The 20,059-nt window shown below is 34.9% G+C and overlaps 1 protein-coding gene across 2 annotated transcripts in view; it reads right to left on the bottom strand.

Moving 5' to 3' along the window:
• Positions 1-18,364, bottom strand: part of LOC123523100 (tumor necrosis factor alpha-induced protein 8-like) — a 54,777-nt gene extending 36,413 nt beyond the window's left edge. The window contains exons 1-4 of one of the 2 annotated variants that reach the window (XM_045300731.2): positions 18,261-18,364; positions 12,528-12,612; positions 2,746-2,800; positions 524-597 (exon numbers count right to left, since the gene is read on the bottom strand). In XM_045300731.2, coding sequence (XP_045156666.1) covers position 524 — 1 coding nt within the window. In that variant the 5' untranslated portion in view covers positions 525-597; positions 2,746-2,800; positions 12,528-12,612; positions 18,261-18,364. Of the gene's footprint in view, positions 1-523; positions 598-2,745; positions 2,801-10,552; positions 10,858-12,527; positions 12,613-18,260 lie in introns of those variants that run through there. The other variant, XM_045300732.2, reaches the window with a different exon arrangement.
• Between the last annotated feature and the right edge of the window lie 1,695 nt (positions 18,365-20,059).

Raw genomic sequence — 20,059 nt, 5'->3', positions numbered from 1 at the left:
ATGGACAATGCGGCAACTACCGGTATATGCTCACCCTTCGGGAAGCATGAAAATATTTTAGATGGGAGTAAACCATTGTAACACTTGAAATAATGGTGAACATCAGCAATCCTCCAGCTTTTTTACCAGTATGTAACACTAATTTTCACTAATTTTATCATTTTCAATGCCATATACATTCTATGCTTAAAACTTGTTGGAAATGAATATGTTGAAAAAAATCACCCCTACTGTAGGTGAGTAGCTTTAAAAAATATTTCATTGAAGCACTGGACAGTTATAAAGAGGCTGTAATTTCAAAATAGAGGTGTATCTGTGTGTAGTAAATTTATAAAATGAGATAGTAAACACTTGCTTGAAATTGTGTGAAAAATTTACTCTTGTTTCCAGCCTCTACACATAAATCTACATGTTTACAACTTTTTTCATTTGTAAAGTCACCATTATTGAGTGAAAAATTATAATGTCCTAAACAATGAACCAGCTACAAATTCAAGTGTGAAATTGATGTATTTTTACTTACTGTTGAAAGATGACTGTCAGATAAAACAATGTTGTTGGGATCTGTAGTAGATATGTTTACACTTGTTTAATTTCCTAAAACAGAGAAAACCACATTTAAACATTTCAACCAGATGTAAAGATATAAAGTGCTTCAAGGAAGACACTTTTCTTAGACAACAAAGACAAACCTTGTCAAAATGTCTTTTGAATTTACACATTTTTTGTTTGTTTTTTGCTGTGCAATCTATGTAACATTAAAATAATTTAAATCATATGGCAACTTTCCAGCTTTTATGGTGGATAAAGACCTAAGGTCCACTTCAGGACATTATGTTTAAGCACAGTCCAGCATCTACATAGAGCCGGTCACCGTGGCCCAGTGGTTAAGGCGTCCGCCTCGGGATCGGGAGGTCAAAGGTTCAAGCCCCATGGGGACCGTTCGTCCGGGGGATGTTTGTCATGGGACTCGTTCCGAAAAGGCCGGTTCATGAGCCGCGAGCTAGTTAAATGAAAGGTTACCGACTTCTATCCCCCTGGCATAGTGGTAGGAGTTGGGAGGTAATTGGTACGCACTATAAAGGTGTCTCATAAGCCAAAAAGGCTGGCCCTTTCAATAGGGGTGACACTATAATAAACAAGACCTTTTAGAGCCATCAAGTTTCCACAAGCCAAATTAATAGCATCAAAAAGTTCTACCATAAAAGGGTTTGGAACCTACAGTGGTGGCAGGTAAATGATTCAAAGTATGTGCCCATAAGCATTCTGATACAGTGGCCCAGTATATGACAAAGACAGGAAAAAAATGTTTACTTTGCAGTTAATATTTGTAAATCATAAATCTGTTCAATTTGTAAACAAACAAGACATCTGATAAATGGCATTAATTTCCTTTAAAGGTCAAACACAACCAATGAATCTTAAGTACATAAAGGCACCGGCCTTCAGATCATAGGACAACAAAAAAATCAGGAAATTAATGCTATATTTCTTAAGAATGCTTTGAAACTTAATTATTGATAAGACTATATATTTTACAATAAAACTTGAAGTGTTTTGAAGCGCTTTACTCAAGGTAAACTACCTTCGAATAATAAATGGTGTTGCCCAAATTAAATGATGGACCAGTCCATTTTAGAAATTAAGCAGGGTACTGGGTGTGAGAACATAAGCTGTCAGAGGAGACAGAGTGCTCGACTATTTTGATGCTGGATAGTGAAACTGGGCACATCTGAGGAAGCTGGAGCTGTCACTGGAGTGTTTTATGACTCCAATGTGGATGAAGATATTAGACAATAGCTTGAGTCTGTGTCAAAAGTATTAAGTAATAAGAGAGAAAAAGACAAAGTGTATCAAAACATTCAGTAAGTATACTTCTAAACAAAAATGGGGCATAATTCATGAAATATTGGTGCAAGAGTGATGCATCTTGTGTCATATGATGTGGGTGATGATGTGGAACAACTACTTTAAGTTTGAATCAAATCTACTTAGTAATAACGGAGATAGAGTGAAACTGAACAACTATTTTAAGTTTGAATCAAATCCTCTGTAATAACAGATATATAGTGAAAATGCATCAAATTTAATATTAAACTCTAAGTAAAGGGGGCCTAATTCATGAAAAATTGGTGCCAGAGTTATGGACCTTGTGGAAAATGATGTGGGTGATAAGGTGGAACAACTTTTTTGAAGTTTGAATCAAATCCATTTAGTAATAACTGAGATAGAGTGAAACTGCACCAAAACTTTAACCTGAAATTCTAAGTAAAATAGAGGATAATTCATGAAATATTGGTGCATGAGTTATGGCCCTTGTAGCCAATGTTATGAGTGACGATGTGGAACAACTATTTTATGTTTGAATCAAATCCATTTAGTAATAACTGAGATAGAGTGATCAAAACTTTAACCTGAAATTCTAAATAAAAGGGGGGGAATAATTCATGAAATATTGGTGTGAGAGTTATGGTCCTTGTGTCATATGATGTGGGTGATGATGAGGAATAACTATTTTAAGTTTGAAACAAATCCATCAAGTAATTACAGAGATAAAGTGAAAGTGCATCAAAACTTTTACCAAGGAGTAGAGGTGTAAAGACGCCAACGCCGACGCCGAGTCAAGTAGGACAGCTCTCCATACTTCATATAGTCCAGCTAAAAATGGCAGGTGTAACTGAGGTGTTACTTGCTTGGTGCGAAATAAAGGAAGCAAACAAAAAGAGACTCTAGCTTTATAGTTACCTTTCTATGCAGCTATCAACTTCTGTCACTCAGCTACTAGGACACCCATATCTGCCTGAAATATAATGAAAGTTCCATTGTGCTTGAAAAGGTACAAAATAACATAACTAACTTTCTAAACAAATATGTACTCATTTGTGCCAAAAAATTATTATTATTATTATTATTATTATACCACATTTATATAGCACTCTTTTCATGCACTTGTACACGTTCAAATGTGCTTTTCAGAATAAATTGCAAAATACAAACAAATACGTATACAAAGATAATGCATTCCACATTAATAAAAATCATGAATGAAAACAAGTATAATTTAAAAACAAGATAAAAACATAAATGTATCTGTCAGTTAACAAAATATTGTACAAAGAAGTGAGTTTTGAGCAGGCTTTTGAAAGCAGCTAGCGTGTCAGCTTCCCTGATCTTGACAGGAAGGGAGTTCCAAAGCTTTGGAGCAGTGCACGAAAAGCTGCGATTGCCATACATCATGGTTTTAGATTTTAGCATAACCAGTGACAGCGTGTCTTGTGATCTTAGTGTCCTGACCGGTTTATACACTTCTAGCATATCCCTAATATAGGCAGGGGACTGATTGTGTAAAGTCTTAAAGGTGTGGGTCAGAACCTTGTACTGCACCCTGTATTTCACTGGCAACCAGTGAAGCTCCTTCAGAACCGGTGTTATATGATTGCGACGGGGGGTCTTAGTGATTACGCGAGCTGCAGTGTTCTGGACAAGTTGCAACTTGTTAAGTGTGCTGTTTGGTATACCACTTAACAAGGCATTACAGTAGTCTAACCGTGAAGTAACCAGGCTGTTTATAAGGGTTTTTGTGGCATCACTTGTAAGATACCGTCTGATGTGACCTGTTCTGCGAGTTGTGCATATCCAGCCCAGCACAACGAGTTGACTTGTTGTTCCATATCCATACCGTTGTCCATACTGTTCCAAGATTCCTAACACATTTCGTGGATTTTATCACAGAATCACCGACCTTCACAGAAACGTCATCAATGTACTTGGAGTTACACTTTGATGTCAATAGCATTACCTCAGTTTTATCAGCATTGAGCTTCAGGATGTTGGAATTCATCCACGAGACAATTTCAGCCAGACAGCTCTCAATGCGGCGCAAAGCTTCACTTCTGGCCACAGCCTCTATCGGCTTAAAAGATAGGTATAACTGAGAGTCATCAGCGTAGAAATGATGAAGAAGTGCATGACGTCTGCATATGGCACCCATGGGTTTAGTGTACATGATATAGTTCTTTGGACCAAGCACTGATCCCTGGGGCACACTGTATTTCATCAACATAGGTGTCGACAACTCAACATCAACGCATACAGTTTGATAGCAGTCACTAAGATATGATGACATCCATGCAAGTGCTTTGTCTGTGACTCCAAAATGATGTTTGAGCCGGTGTAACAGTGTTTGGTGATCAATCGTGTCGAAAGCCACAGAAAGATCGAGTAGCACGAGGACTGATACAGAATTTTGATCGAGAGATGTGAGGATGTCATTCTGTACCTTTATCAAAGCTGACTCAGTTGAATGAAACTTTAGCAGACTGCAGTCCCTCATGTAGCTCATTTTCACCCAAGTGCCACTCAAGACGCGCATCTACTACCTTTTCTAAGATTTTTTAAATGAAAGGGAGGTTAGATGCAGGCCTGTAGTTTTTAAGAATGTTTGGTTCAAGACCTGGTTTCTTAAGCAGGGGTCTTATCCTAGCACTTTTAAACTCTTTTGGTACAAAACCTAATTCCATTGATGTATTTATGATGTTTGTTATCAGCGGCATAAGCTCATCGAGACATTTCTTCAGAAGCCATGTTGGTAAAGGGTCAAATTCGCAGGATTTGTTTGGAGATTTTTGTATAATTTATTCTACCTCTTCTATCGTTGTAGGAGCCAAACCAATAAGACAGTTTGCTACTTCTTGGTGTTTTGAACAATGCAAGTCTACTGAATCACGATCAGTTTGGCTATGCGAAATAATATCATTCCTTATGTTCTCAATTTTCTCGATGAAAAAGTCACTAAACTTCTGCGCAAGTTCCTTTGATGATGATTATTTGCATCTTTCCTTAAAATATGTTTTGAAGTACCCTACCAAAATTGTTTTTGACAATAAATCAACTGAAGGTATTTTCAAAATCTTAAAAGTTCCTACTACAGTTGTTTAGAACAATGTATAACACAAGAGCTGTCACAGGAGACAGCACGCTCGACTATTTCGATGCTGAATAGTGAAACTGGGCACATCTGAGGAAGCTGGAGCTGTCACTGGAGTGTTTAATGACTCCAATAGTGGATGAAGATATTGCACAATAGCTTGAGTCTGTGTTAAAAATTTTAAGTAATAAGAGAGATAAAGATAAAGTGTATCAAAACACTAAATAAGTATAATTCTAAGTAAAAAAGGGGGTATGATTAATAAAATATTGGTGCAAGAGTTATGCACCTTGTGTCATATGATGTGGCTGATAAAGTGGAACAACTATTTTAAGTTTGAATCAAATCCATTTAGTAATAACTGAGATAGAGTGAAAGTGCATCAAAACTTTAACCTGAAATTATAAGTAAATGGTGGGGGATAATTCAATAAATTACATTTGTATTTGGTACCAGAGTTATGGACCTTGTGTCATATGATGTAAAAGATGATGTGGAACAACTACTTTCAGTTTGAATCAAATCCATTTAGTAATAATTGAGATAGAGTGAAAGTTCATCAAAACTTTAACCTGAAATTCTAAGTAAAAATGGGGGATAATTCATGAAATATTGGTGTGAGAGTTATGGCCCTTGTGCCAATTAATGTGGGTGATGATGAGAAATAACTATTTTCAGTTTAAAGCAAATTCATTAAGTAATTACAGAGATAAGGAGAAAAAAGAGAAAGTGTAAAAATCTTTTACCAATTAAGGTGGGGACGCTGAAAGATGCCAATGCTGATGCCAGGGTGAGTAGGATAGCTCTCCATGTACTTTGTATAGTCGAGCTAATAAATGGTAGTGTCTTACAGTTCACAAACATTATTACCAAATAGGTGGATCAAACAGTAGTTTAATTTATGTAAGTAGAGATGAAAGACAATAATTTGATTTTATCCTGTTATAATATGTTCCAATGACATTGACTGCACATTTTATGATATTAGTTGTACCATTTTTGTTAAGTATTGTACACACATATAAAGGTAAGAACACTTTCTCACGTTATCTTGCCGGACACGATTGATTCTGCCTTTACGGCCAGTGTAGATCATGATAAGCCTGCACATCTGTGCATTCTGATCAAGACCTGCACTGTTCGCCATTCAGTCAGTATCTTTTTGGTAAGCACCTCTTTTAACAGTTAATGGTACTGTCCAAAGATGGACAAGTTCATTATAGAAATTTAGCCAGGTAAGGGTTAATAAACCAAATTATCGAGTTTTCACTACAACTGATAATTCTTTCAAAATTATAGAATCACACTTCCTACATCACTGTTCACAATTACAATCCGAAAATCATTATAGTCAAAAACTCCTCCCTTGTTTATAGTTTCTATGAAATTACAAAGTGCTGTAGTGTTTCACATCCCATATTTGAAACTTGAGCCTACCAAAACATTTATGATGATTTTTCATAAAAGGAAAAGATAAGATTAAAAGTATATTGTAAATGAATGAAACATGTGTACAATATTTATAGCAATGTAACAGTCTGTTATATAAATGTAGCTAGGTGAATTGTGACAAGCCATGCATGCTTTCCTTTCATCTTGTCACATTTTAACACTTCACCACATAATACCTGACACAAGGTGAAAAACTTGGTTTGATAAGTTTGCAGACCAGTCTAAAACTTCCAGCATCTGACTGGCTGTTTCTGGGCACACTACTGAAAATGACCAATGACATGACTGCATTTTGCGACTGGTTTCCAAACCCTGGAACCAGTAAAACCTATTGGGATTACTCCAGAGAACAGTTTAGAGACCAGTCTCAAAATGCAATCTTGCATTGGCCAATTTCAAGGATGAGTTTAGAATCATCCAATCAGGTAGTGGAATTCTGAGTAAGTTTTTGTTTTGTTTTGGGTTGAACGCCATTTTTCAACAGTATTTCAGTTATGTGACGACGGGCAGTTAACTTAACCAGTGTTCCTGGATTTTGTACCAGTACAAACCTGTTCTCCGCAAGTAACTGCCAACTTCCCCACATGAATCAGAGGTGGAGGACTAATGATTTCAGACACAATGTCGTTTATCAAATAGTCACAGAGAACATACGCCCAGCCCGAGGATCAAACTCACGACCCCGAGATCCATAGACCAACGCTCTACTTACTGAGCTATTCGGGCAGGCTTATGAGATAAGTGTCATATTGCAGCTTTACACCCCAGGGAAACATGACTAAATAGTTCATTATTGAAAGCAAAGTATCTTAGGACTTTAACCCTGATTTCACCCTATTTACCTAAATGACAAGATTTCATAACTGGACATAATGCTGACAACAATATAAGAAAGCTGCGTACTGACTGAAAGATGACAAACAGTCCAACAACAAGTCCAACAACAAGGGCATAAAAATCTTCGGCAGTGACAGTAATTTTCAGTTTTAAAGCTTTTAAATGTCTACTGAACTCTTACTGAGATGTCGCTCTGTCCGCCATTTGCAAATGGAATAGTTAGTTGTTTCCTAAATACTGGATAGATTTTTTCCCTTGTTTTCTGCAACTTATTTTGTATGATAATTTTTGCTTATTATTATTGACATTAACATAATATGAGATGCATCATAATACAACAGGCTATTTTGGTAATTATACTGAATTTCCGTCTGCAAAAGCAGACATACAAATTACACATCAAGGAATGAGTGTTGTAATCAAACAACTTTTGAAGGGGTAAACAAATCAGCCAAAAAATGAGCAAAATAACAATCCTAGACATCTGGGATATATCTTCCCTTTGAATGAAATGAAAAGTTCAGAATGAATGGCAGATTTTTATAGGCTATTGAAATATACAGGGAAACTAAAACAAAACAGAAAGCAAAAAGGAAAGAATTTCAGTACAAAGGAGCCAAGATGTATGAAATGTTTGTTCTATGAGTGTTTTCAGAACAAATTTACAATATCCTAAACTGTTTATTTGCTGTTTACAATTTAGGAAACAATTTATTTGCTATTTGTCTGCCATAAACAACAGCTGACCAAGCCCTACAGCTGTTGCATTCATACATACAGTTCTAGTTACTTTCTCCTGAAAAAGGTCATAAAAATCAAACACAAAAAGACTTCTGTATGTTATACTGAATTTGAATACACATTTAATGATTCTTGTGAGTAATAAAGAGAATTCTTTTGTTCTCTCTTTTTTTTTAAAGATGCACATCTTTCACTAAAATATTTTGTCATTAGAAATTAACTTTAATGACGTAGAAAATCCTCATCGAAACAGTATACTGTGAAATCATTAATATTTGTGAGGGACTAATTTTCGTGGATTTCATGGTTGAGTCAATCCACGAAATTTAATCCCAATGAACAAGTAAAATTCCCATTCATTTTATGTTCAAATGTTGAAATCAACAAATTCATATCCCCATGAAATTGCCATTTTGACCAAAATCACGAAATTTCATGCCCACGAAATTAAATGATTTCACAGTATATGTAGAGCTGCAGTCACTTATTAAAAATCTGCCAGGTTTTTTAGTGGTAGAACGATATCATACTGTGGCTAGTTTGACAAATACAGGTAAATGGAGTGAATTCACAGCCCTAAAATATGATTTTTACCCATTTCAACAAAAAATCTCCTAAAAATTGAGAAAAAAAAATCCTATTTCAACCATTTAGGTAAACCTAAGCATTATAAACACATAGCAATGTGTTTTAAGTTTTGTCATTACTGAACCAATTTCTTCTGAACTGTTACCTTTTTATCAAAAATATCACTTTATTTATATGTGGCAAATTCATCCTTCCGCAAGGCACTGACACCTCCCCCACCCACCTGAAGTGAGAGAAAGAACACTGCCATTTCCCCAAAAATCTTTGATTAACAATACATTTCCCCCCATTTAACTGGAACCAATACCATCCCCAAAATCTGGGTAAAAAATCTGTATAATGAGTAAAACAAATATATTCTGAAAAACTGTACCAAATACTGCCCGTGCAGAAATATTTTCCTGTTCTCTGGAAATCCCAGGAATATCCTGGGATATCCTGGAATTCTTTTAGCAAGGCTGCAAGAAAGTCCTGAAGACAGGACTTTAACACTAAAAGACAGGACTTTTGATAGAAAAATTGTCCTGTTCACAGGAAAAAGACAGGATTTTTTCTAAAAGATACAGATTGAAAGATGGTAATTAATTTGAAACATGATCTTTTAATGGCGTAATAAGTTAATTTCATCCTGGTGTTGAAGACCCATGTTTTGGGAGAAACTGTATCATTAAGTACTTCTGATTGTGGTGTTGTCAGTGTAACAGGAATATATTCTATAAATTGGTGGTAAGTTAGCAAATTATTTCTGTATTAACTTTTAGAAATAATACTAAATGTACTCCTTCATTTAATGATTTTACAAAACAATAAGTTATTTAGAAAAGTAGTTTTCTTTAAAATCAGTCAGAGCATTAAAAAGTGAAATGCGTTACTACAGTTTAGGTTATCTGTACATGCATGTTTGATCAAAAACAATTTCACTCTAGTGAACAGATCATAGAATGATAAGAGCTTTTTGCTCAGTATGAAGCTCATAATTTGATGATTCTAGACTAAATAGTAGTACTTTCACCTAGTTTTTTTTTTGCCATGAGTGCACATATTTGAGCTGATTTAAGGTGTGCCAAGAAATTAATATTTCTGATATGACAGGTTATTTTGTTTCAATGTACATGATGTTTGCCTTTTAACTACAAAATATTTTTTAATGTTAGGAAATGATAATCCTTATATTCTTACTGTAAATAGTATTGAACTTTAACAGTCAATTTGTTAACTGTATTTCCCGCCAAAGAGAATTTCAAATCATGTTTACAAGGTATTCAATTACATGTTCTGGGGTTTCCTGATGACAGGACAATTGTCCTGAGATTTCCTGTCATCAGGAATTGCTGGGATTTCTTGAAGACAGGACAATTGTCCTGTAATTTTCTGACATCAGGAATTCCTGGGATTTCCTGAAGACAGGACAATTGTCCTGGGATATCCTGACTTCAAGAATTCCTGGGATTTCCTGAGAACAGGACAATATTATACTTTTATGTCCTGTCTTCAGGAAATCTCAGGACATGCCTGGGATTTTCAGGATAGTAGGATTGGAATTCTCAGATGTCCTGTTTTTTCCTGTTCATAGGAAAATCCTGGGATTGTCCCATTTAATGGCATGAAAAGTCCCAGGACTATCCCAGGAATTCCTGAGATATTTTCAGGACATTATCCCAGGATAGTCCTGGGACTTCCTGGGATAATCCCAGGATTTCCTGTTCCATTTTCGCACGAGAGGTTCTTACAAATATTCAATTCTGATTTTCATTTCTTTTGTATCTGTTAGTACACATACCCTATCAAATTCCATGTAAACAAAGATTAAACAATTTAAACTGAAATAAGAATGTCAAAATAAATTCTTTTTAATTAACTATCTCGTGTAAACACACATAAACATGTGCAGTACTAGCAACTGTTATCTCATCATACATAATACCGTACATCAAGCGTTTATAATATATATTTTGTATTCAAATACAATCCTGTATCAATTCTATCTTAATACTTAATAATATTTACATAACAATATCCACATTCGAGACTTTGTAAAGACCACCATTTCTTACTAATCCACTTATTTCACATTTCCTGTCTAGTATATGAACAGGTTGAATCATCTATTTGCTAATCGATCCCTCAAGCCTAAACTGTTTAATTTAAAACCTTTAAACTTACTTACACAAAGAAGATCATATACCTATATACATGACATTGTATACTAACATGAAAGTAACTTTAAATGACTTAAACAAAGGTCATATACTTAAAAATATACTTGCATGATAAACTCACACTTAGTTTTGGTTGAAATAGTATAGACAATACCATATACCCATATATTATATAAACATGAATAAGGTCTTAACCATATCAGTCAAAAAAACTTTTTTTTATCTTCTTTTTATCTTTTTAATCAATTTCTACCACAAGTGAATACTAGCTCATTCATTAATAATGGATTTATACTGTTCAGTCACAAATGACTTTAAACCTAACAAACAAAATTCTAGTAACCTTTAAAGTATATTATTCTAATAATAAATTCTTTTGATACAGTTACCCCTGCAGATAGTTCAATACAACATGTGAATATTTAAGGTAAAATAAAGTTTAAAGTAACTTCAGAAAATTTTAATCGAACTGCTCTAAAATCAATATCCCTTGACTTCCATACTTCAAAGCTACCCAAAACTGACACTCTACATTTCTTTAAGAACTCAATGAATTAATTCTGATATCAATCAGCAGGGTTATATAAACTTTAATCGCCAATGAAGTAACTGTAAGCCAGCTACTCAAAACCAAACTAAAAAAAAAATTACAGTAGGCACAGACTAATCTGTCACACCCATAGAATATGGTAGGCACAAACTTAATTGTCATATTTTAACCCAACTTGAAATATTATTGTAGTCATGTATGTACAAACTTTTCTGTTAGACAGACTATCAAACTGCTTTTATCTTCTAATAATCATAATATATAAAATTTATCTGTCCTTGGATGAAACTATTTTTTGCTACTGTAAGTTATAATTATGAAAGTTACTACTTAAGACAGTGTATAGTCAATATAACAATATATATATATATATATACCCATTCACAGAAAAATTCTGTCAAAAATTCTGTCAGTTATTTCACTAAAATATTATTATATCACTTCGCTCTGAGATTTCGATACATTAACACTAAAGTAACTAAAATCGTGAGGTTTTGCTTCTTTATCATTTAAATTCTAATTTCATTTATCATGCATTTTGAGGCCTTATATCATAGTTCAGTCACCTTTTCTACGACACTCTTTTGGTGTCATCTGTCTATATACTTGGGGCTTCCATAGCCGAGTGGTTAAGGTCGCTGCCTTCGAATCTCCTGCCACTCACCACTGAAGGGGCACCTGGGGTCTTCCTTCACCATTTTATAGTTGTCACATAATCTACACAAATGTCGGTGTAATACTATAATCATAATCATGTTCCTAATAAAAATCCTTGGAACAATCTGACAGTAATTCTAAAACACATATTTTATCAAATCAATTTTTTTTTAGCATTTTAGCTTCTAAATTATCTTACATCCTACACATTTTCTAAACACCATTTTTCAACAGTATTTCATTTCTGTAACGGCAGTCTCAACCATCCACAAATAACTGACATCTTCCTCACATGAATTAGAGGTAGAGGAAAAATGACTGTGACGCGCCTTCGTCTTCTGTCAAATTGTCATGGAAATCAATTTCAAACTGCTTTGGCATCAAACCCATCAAACTAATAGTCTTGTGCACTGCCTACTGAGCTAACCAACTGGGTGCATATATTTTCTTCATACATTGGTCCGACATGGTCTTGTGCTCATTCTAATGGGTTTACCAGCTGGCACATATCTCAACATATATTTGTATGACACAGACTTTTAGGCATTATATCAAATACAAAGGAAGAAATATTTCATGCCATCAAAAACATCACATAATTTTTTTCCATACTGACCTTGACCTTTACTTGTCTTCTTAAAATTCCTGCTGCACAAGTTTTCTGTTCCTTTTCACTGTTCAGAACTTTTTCTATATCCTGTCTGAAAGAAGCATATCAAATTTACAAACAATGGATTTTAACAGGAAGCAAATACTAACTATTTATCACTTTAAGCCAACCATATAATCTCTTATATTGGAGAACACCAACTTACTTACAACTAATTGTGTGTTAATAGTTTATACATGTATGAAACCATCAAGAAAACAGGAAATGACAACTTAAATAATTTCCTTGTTGATTGCTGAATGTCCCATATATTCAAAAAGACACTGTACATTTAGGCTTCCCTAAATATTCTTTGTTTCATATTACTGTCAGTGTGCAAATTTACACGAGAAAACTTGTTTGTACAATAACACATAACTAGATGTGTGATCATAGGACACTAGTGCCCGACTTCCTGTCACTGTACGTAGTTTCATAACTCTATTTGAAATATTTTTTTTAAAAAACTGCAACATAAAAGTTATAAGCACTTCATGCGTACTTTTAACTATGTCAAGGACCATAATTCTGGTCTAGATGAGTGAAATCTCAAACAGAACACCAGGTGCACAGCACATGCTATATTAAAATCCTCTAAAGTTTTATGATTTTAGGTTAAACACTTTTTGAGATACATATGACAAAAACTTATATGTCCTTAATGGATATTTTTGACTAAGTCAAGGCCAATAACTCTGGTCTTGCAAAAAAAAACGCGGGTAAACAAATTCTTATACTGATTAATATTCCGATATTGTTTCATGACTCTAGGTCAAATATTGGCTGCAAAAAGATACATGCGACACAATCTTTGAAACACTTAATGCGTATTTTTCACTAAGTAAAGGGTCATAACTCTGTGCTGGCTGTCTAAAATCGCAAAGAAAACTCCAGATGCACAATTTCACATGCTGAATGATATTCCTATGTTCCATAACCCTAGGTCAAATTCTTTTTTAGATACATGCAAAACAAATTTTAAGGCCCCTTTATGCATATTTTTGACTATTTTTTGACAATACGAGGGTTCAACGCAATAAGGGCGTATCTACATATAATAATTATATGTAGATACGCCCTTATTGCGTTGAACCCTCGAATAGCCATAACTCGTGTGTGGCTATGTGAAATCCCAATTAGAATACCAGGTGCACAAATTGACATGCTGAATGACAATCCTGTGAAGTTTGATGACCATTGGTCAAATACTTTTTGAGATATGCACAACAAAAAAATTTGGACAGACGAATGGATGGACAAGAGCCTCTCCCCACAAAAAAATTTTGGAGGGCACAAAAATTCTGAAACAATGTATAATAAAAAATTCTTTGAACTGAGCTAGAGTATAATGTGAAATACTGTAATTTGCAGATTTGGCCAGTGGCCTTTTTTGCTGACAAAAATGCATAGGTCCATGAAGTGAGGATGAAAATTCTTTAACAACTCTGCCCATATTTTAATGCATAATTTGTTTTTATTCACTGAATAATTTAGAAATGTATCATATTTGAATACTCCTATATTAAACAAAGGAATTTCAGTGTGACAACAATTATTTATTAATTTACAGATAATTCAACTGTCAAACAAATTCATGCAATAGAAAATCAATTATTCCAAATTTGGTAAAAAAAAATCTCCCTACATTTTATACAATTGTATACATTAACAACAAAAGTGCCATCCATTGCTGAGTGGTCAAGGCCATTGACTATGAATCACTGTACCATCACCCACATAGGTTTTGAAACCTTCCCCATGGCGTAGAATTCTGTATGTGTCTGTGAGGAAGACATCCAGCTGGTTTACAGAAGGTCTGTGGTCCTAACCAGGCACCTACCTATGCTTGTAACAATGCCTAGTGGGGCCCCTGATGTCTTCTTCAACCATCTAAAGAAAAGTTGCCATTTGACATAATGTGTGTCAGTGTGACATTAAACCAAACAAAATCAAAGGCCTGACTGACACTGAACTTTGCTCAGTGATAGCAAACCTATAGTTGTATAAATGCATTTCTAGTCAAGTGTTGTACTATGATTTTTATCAGTTATCTATGTACTTATTCACTGTTACATTATCTAATCTGTAAGACAGCAAATGCTCGACTATTCGAATTGTTGTCCCAGAAGCAGGAATGTTACCCTAAATGTTAAAATGTCTTAAACAAGAGCACCTGATTTTTTTTGTGTAACAGAAATATTGTCCTACCCATGATTTTCTAATTCTAAAAAGGGCCATCATTCTTGCAAAAAGCAGGATAGAGTTATGTTTCTTGATGTTCAGTGTCCACTTATGATGGTGAAAAACTGTTGCAAGTTTTAAAGCAATAGCTTTGATAGTTTATGAGAAAAGTTGACTTAAACATAATACTCAACCAAGAAAATGATTTTCTAAGTCCAAAAGGGGCAATAATTATTGCAAAAAGCAGGATGGAGTTATGTTGCTTGCTGTACAGGGTCAGCTTATGATGGTCAACAAGTGTTGCAAGTTTCAAAGCAATAGCTTTGATAGTTTAAGAGAAAAAGTTGACCTAAACATAAAACTTAACCAAGAAATCTGATATTTTCTATGTCCAAAAGGGGCCATAAATCTTGCAAAAAGCAGGATGGAGTTATGTTTCTTGCTGTACAGGGTCAACTTATGATGGTGAACAAGTGTTGCAAGTTTTAAAGCAATAGCTTTGATAGTTTAGGATAAAAGCTGACCTAAACATAAAACTTAACCAAGAAAACTGATTTTCTAAGTCCAAAAGGGGCAATAAATCTTGCAAAAAGCAAGATGGAGTTATGTTTCTTGATGTACAGGGTCTGCTTATGATGGTGAACAAGTATTCCGAGTTTCAAAGCAATAGCTTTGACAGTTTAGGAGAAAAGTTGACCTAAACATAAAACTTAACCAAGAAATATGATATTTTCTAAGTACAAAAGGGGCCATAAATCTTGCAAAAAGCAAGATGGAGTTATGTTTCTTGCTATACAGGGTCAGCTTATGATGGTGAACAAGTATTCCAAGTTTCAAAGCAATAGCTTTGATAGTTTAGGAGAAAAGCTGACCTAAACATAAAACTTAACCAGGCAACGCCGACGCCGACAACCGCTCAAGTGATGACAATAACTCATCATTTTTTTTCAAAAAATCAGATGAGCTAAAAATATAAAATGTTATTCCTAGACAAGTATATAATAAATAAAAAAGAAAAACATCCAATGGGTTTTCCTCTATTTGTCGGTAGACAAAAATATATATAGAGGAAAACCCATTTGATGTTTTTCTTTTTTTATTTATTTGTTAAAATATCTATAGAGTTTCAATCCAGTATCTGCATTAGTTTTGGAGATAGTAACTTGCAAGCAAAACTTTAACAATAAGTTTTAAATTCAAAAGTGGACATAATTTTGCCAAAATGCATGTCACCTGGTTTTACATCCCTGAAGACACATTTAATTATGAAGTTTCAACTCAATATTTGCATTTGGTTTTGGAGATAGAAACTTGTATGCAAAACTTTAACCAGGATCAAGGGTGCATAATTTGCTCGAAATAGCTTATAATGGCATGCATAACTCTTTTTTTTGTCAAAATGCTTGTAAGAATATTGAGGAATTGTGGCAACAAACTCAATCTTTACGGTCCGATCTAATATTACTGCCATCAGGGCCTAGCCTAAGTGTTTTATTTAGATTTAGAAGAGCTGATTAACCACCGAGGGTAAGTCACTGCCATTTTAATGAGTTGTTTATTATATGCCTGTAGAAACACAACATCCGGTTGAGCTACTGGAATTTAATGCAGCATCCCAATAACCACTTGTTCTTGCATGGTTATTGGATGTGCATGGTTACAAGAATCTGTTACTATTTAAAGTCAGGTGTATATAATTTTTTTAACATTTATGGTCCGTTTATGTAAAGTCTTGAAGGATGGCAGAGTCTGCTTAATTAGTGCTATCAATTTTCAGTATCTTTTACATCGGAGACCTCTGGACTACAGCTCAAATGGTATGTGTGAAAAATCTTCTTACTGAGGCAAGAGTCAACGCATGAACATACAAACATCCGCCCATACAACAGTCATTATGACACCTGAGATTACGTATACCTGTGTTCCCTGGTAACTTGTCCAGAAGACTGTCAGTTGTAGTGATTCAAGGCTTCTGGTTAACCAGAAGCCCGGTTAGCACAGTTGTAAGAGCACCTGACTTGCAAGCAGGAGGTCGTAGGTTCGTGTCCCACACTGGGAAGGCGATTTTCTCACCAAATTACAACATTGGTGACGAGGCAAATTGTAAAGTGCAGTCCATAGTGGCCAGTTTATGTAGAGCATGTGGTCTGCAGGGGCTGTACTCTGTTGGAAGCTGAGCAGTTGATGCCCCGCTCTATGGTTTGGTTCCATGATAAAATTTAAGCCTTCAACGTGCAAGCAGGGGCTCGTAGGTTGAAGTCCTACACTGGGTAGATGATTTTCTCACCAAATTACAACACAGTCATTTCCGAAGGTACGAGCAAAATAAAGACAAGTTGATGCAATTCCAGACACGTTGCCAGGTGATTGTACACAGCATCCACAAATGAGACACATACTTAGATATTGGCAATTTTAGTTGCAGGCCCGGGGGATTGGGGCAGGCCCAGATCCAGATCCAGAGTCGGGCCTAGGGGGCCCGTGCCCCCCCCAGTTGGCTGAGAAGTGACCTATACTCATCAGCGATGCACCCTACTATTTTGGCAAAGAAATAATTTTTTCACAAAATTTAGACCCAGAAACGCACCAAAGGCCACCATTTCATACCTGTATTTCAAAATTGTCCAGGGGGAGAGACCCTTGCACCCACCAACCCCCTCCCATCTACAGGGAAGTAACCCCTCCATTGCCTCAAAATTTAGACCTAAAAATGCACCAAAGGCCACCATTTCACGTCTGTATTTCAAAAATTTCCAGGGGGAAGAGCCCCTGACCCCATAAAATGAGGGGATTACACCCACTAATAAATGCACCAGAGGACACTATTTTATACCTGTATTTCACACACAAAAAAACAACAATGCATTGGACCCACCCCCACACAACATGGGCAAAGGAACCCCCTACAATACCTTGCTATGCGCCTCGGCTGTGGCGTTTTCGTTCTAGACAGGTGCCCCCTCCCCACCCCCCATCAAAAATTCTGGAGCCGGACCTGTTGGGGGGTGGGCAAGGGGTCAAAGTAAATCCTGGTTACATAGTAGTCTAAGACAGAGTTTAACACTGATGCTCTACTGTTTATTTACTTTATTTTTTTCAGCAAGTTATCCCTCAAAATTCACCTTGATATGCCTGAATGTAACTCAGACCTCCAATACTAAATTGCCCCAGACCCCTCAGAAAACCAGTACTAAACCTTTTTTAAAAAAGGTTGTCAAGCTATGTCCTTGTAACAGGACGTGTATACATATTATAGTTCACTTGACACCTTGTTTAATCATTACATAATTACACATCTTTGTTATTATAGAACGATGTAAATATCGTTCATGACAGTTCCTGAAAAGCATATTTACTTGTGATAAACTTACACAATCACTGATACACACACTGACAACGTATGAAAAATTTGAAATAAACCACCTTGCTAGCGATAATTCCTTAATTAGTCAATTAACACTCGTCTAATAATTGTCTTTTAACGACAGTTTAAACCTCTGTTTCAAAATGCAACCTTACCTTTATCTACTGTAATAATTAAATGGCCATATACTTCACACGTTCGTATTTCAAAAACTTCCTGTACTTTTTCACACACCGTGACTACTTTCAAAGTTAGTCAACTGTGACGTCATTTAGTTTGACAGTCGAGTAAAGTATGGTGTACAAAAGGGTTAAAAATAATAATGCGTTATATCAAAGTAAGTCAAATGTGAAATAATTCAGTTAAATCAAATGTAAATAAAAATTGTGTACAAGGAGTGATGTATGGTGTGCAAGATGTTTACTATACTTTAAACCTTTGACACATAATGGCTACATTTCAAGGTAAGACAAACTGTGAAATTATCTAGAGAGTGTAGTATGGTGTATGATACAGGTTAAAGGGATAACTTATTACTGCCACTTTATAATGTATGGGGTACAGGAAGGTTAAAAAGATTATTGCTAAGCTGCAAATTACAATACATCTAGCTTTATTTTTAAAAAAGTAATAGAGAGTGCCTTCATTTAATATCAGTTAGTAATTTATAAAAATGATTCACTGACTTCAAGGCAGTATATTTTTTATATTTATAAAAATCATTATTTACTAAAGTAAATGGCAATTTTACATGTTCACTGGGAATAAATTTCTTGGATTGACTCGACCTTGAAATCCATGAAAATTAGTGTCCCACGGATATCAATGATTTTACAGTATGTAAAACAGTAATCAAATCTTTTGCCATACAATGGAACTTTGGAATTTAGCTGTATTTTATCTTTCATAGTATTTAAAAATAACAACATAAATGATAATTGATTTATTTTTTAATATTTAATATACATATGTTTAAACCGGAATGTGTGTCCATAGAGCACTGGTGCACTCATCTTCCCCGGTGCACAATTTTATATGCTTCTAGTCTCACGACTCTGTGTCAAAGATGTGTTAAGATACATTAGACATAAGTTTCTATATAGGCTTATTGTGTGACTAAACAAGGGTCATAACTCTGGTTTGACTGAGTGAAATTCCAAACACACCCAGGTGAACAACTTGTCATGCTGAATAAAAATCCTATGTTTCATGGCTGTAGGTCAAATGCTTTCAAGATATTTGCAACATACATGTAAACATTTACATTTATGCATATATTTGACTGTAAAGGGCCATAACTCTGGTCTTACTGAGTGAAATTTCAAAAGAAAAGCCTAAGTGCACAACTGCTCATGCTGAATAACAATTCTATGTTAAATGGCTTTTTGAGAAATGCAAAGCACAAATTTGTACAGGCAGACATGGATAATGACAAATCTAAGAGCCCTGCCTAACCCCACAAAAATAGTGGAAGGAACAAAAATTAAAATTTTGATGTTCTCCTGAAGGTATACCTCTCAAAGAATGGCCTATTTTGTTGAAACTTTACAGGAAGATAGAAAATCAAACAAAGAAAACATTGGTAAGTTTCATGTGTGTAAGAAACAAGGTGCAATACCGTGAAATCATCTAATTTCGTGGGCATGAAATTTCATAGTTTTGGTCAAAATGGCAATTTCATGGGGATATAAATTCATGGATTTCATCTTTTGAACATAAAATGAATAGCAATTTTACTTGTTCATTGGGAATAAATTTTGTGGATTGACTCAACCACAAAATCCACGAAAATTAGTCCCACACAAATATTAATGTTTTCACAGTATATTATTTTTTTGAGTACTGTTAGTCCAGAGTGTAAAACTCTAATTTTCAACTGTTTGAAAAATAAATCAAACGAACTATGGTTATACTGCATCCTTGTATTTTTGCTACTTTTGTGAAAACTATACAT

This window comes from Mercenaria mercenaria, chromosome 8 (assembly GCF_021730395.1).
Source record: "Mercenaria mercenaria strain notata chromosome 8, MADL_Memer_1, whole genome shotgun sequence".
Lineage (NCBI taxonomy): Eukaryota > Metazoa > Mollusca > Bivalvia > Venerida > Veneridae > Mercenaria > Mercenaria mercenaria.
This window is presented reverse-complemented; position numbering and strand designations above follow the sequence as displayed.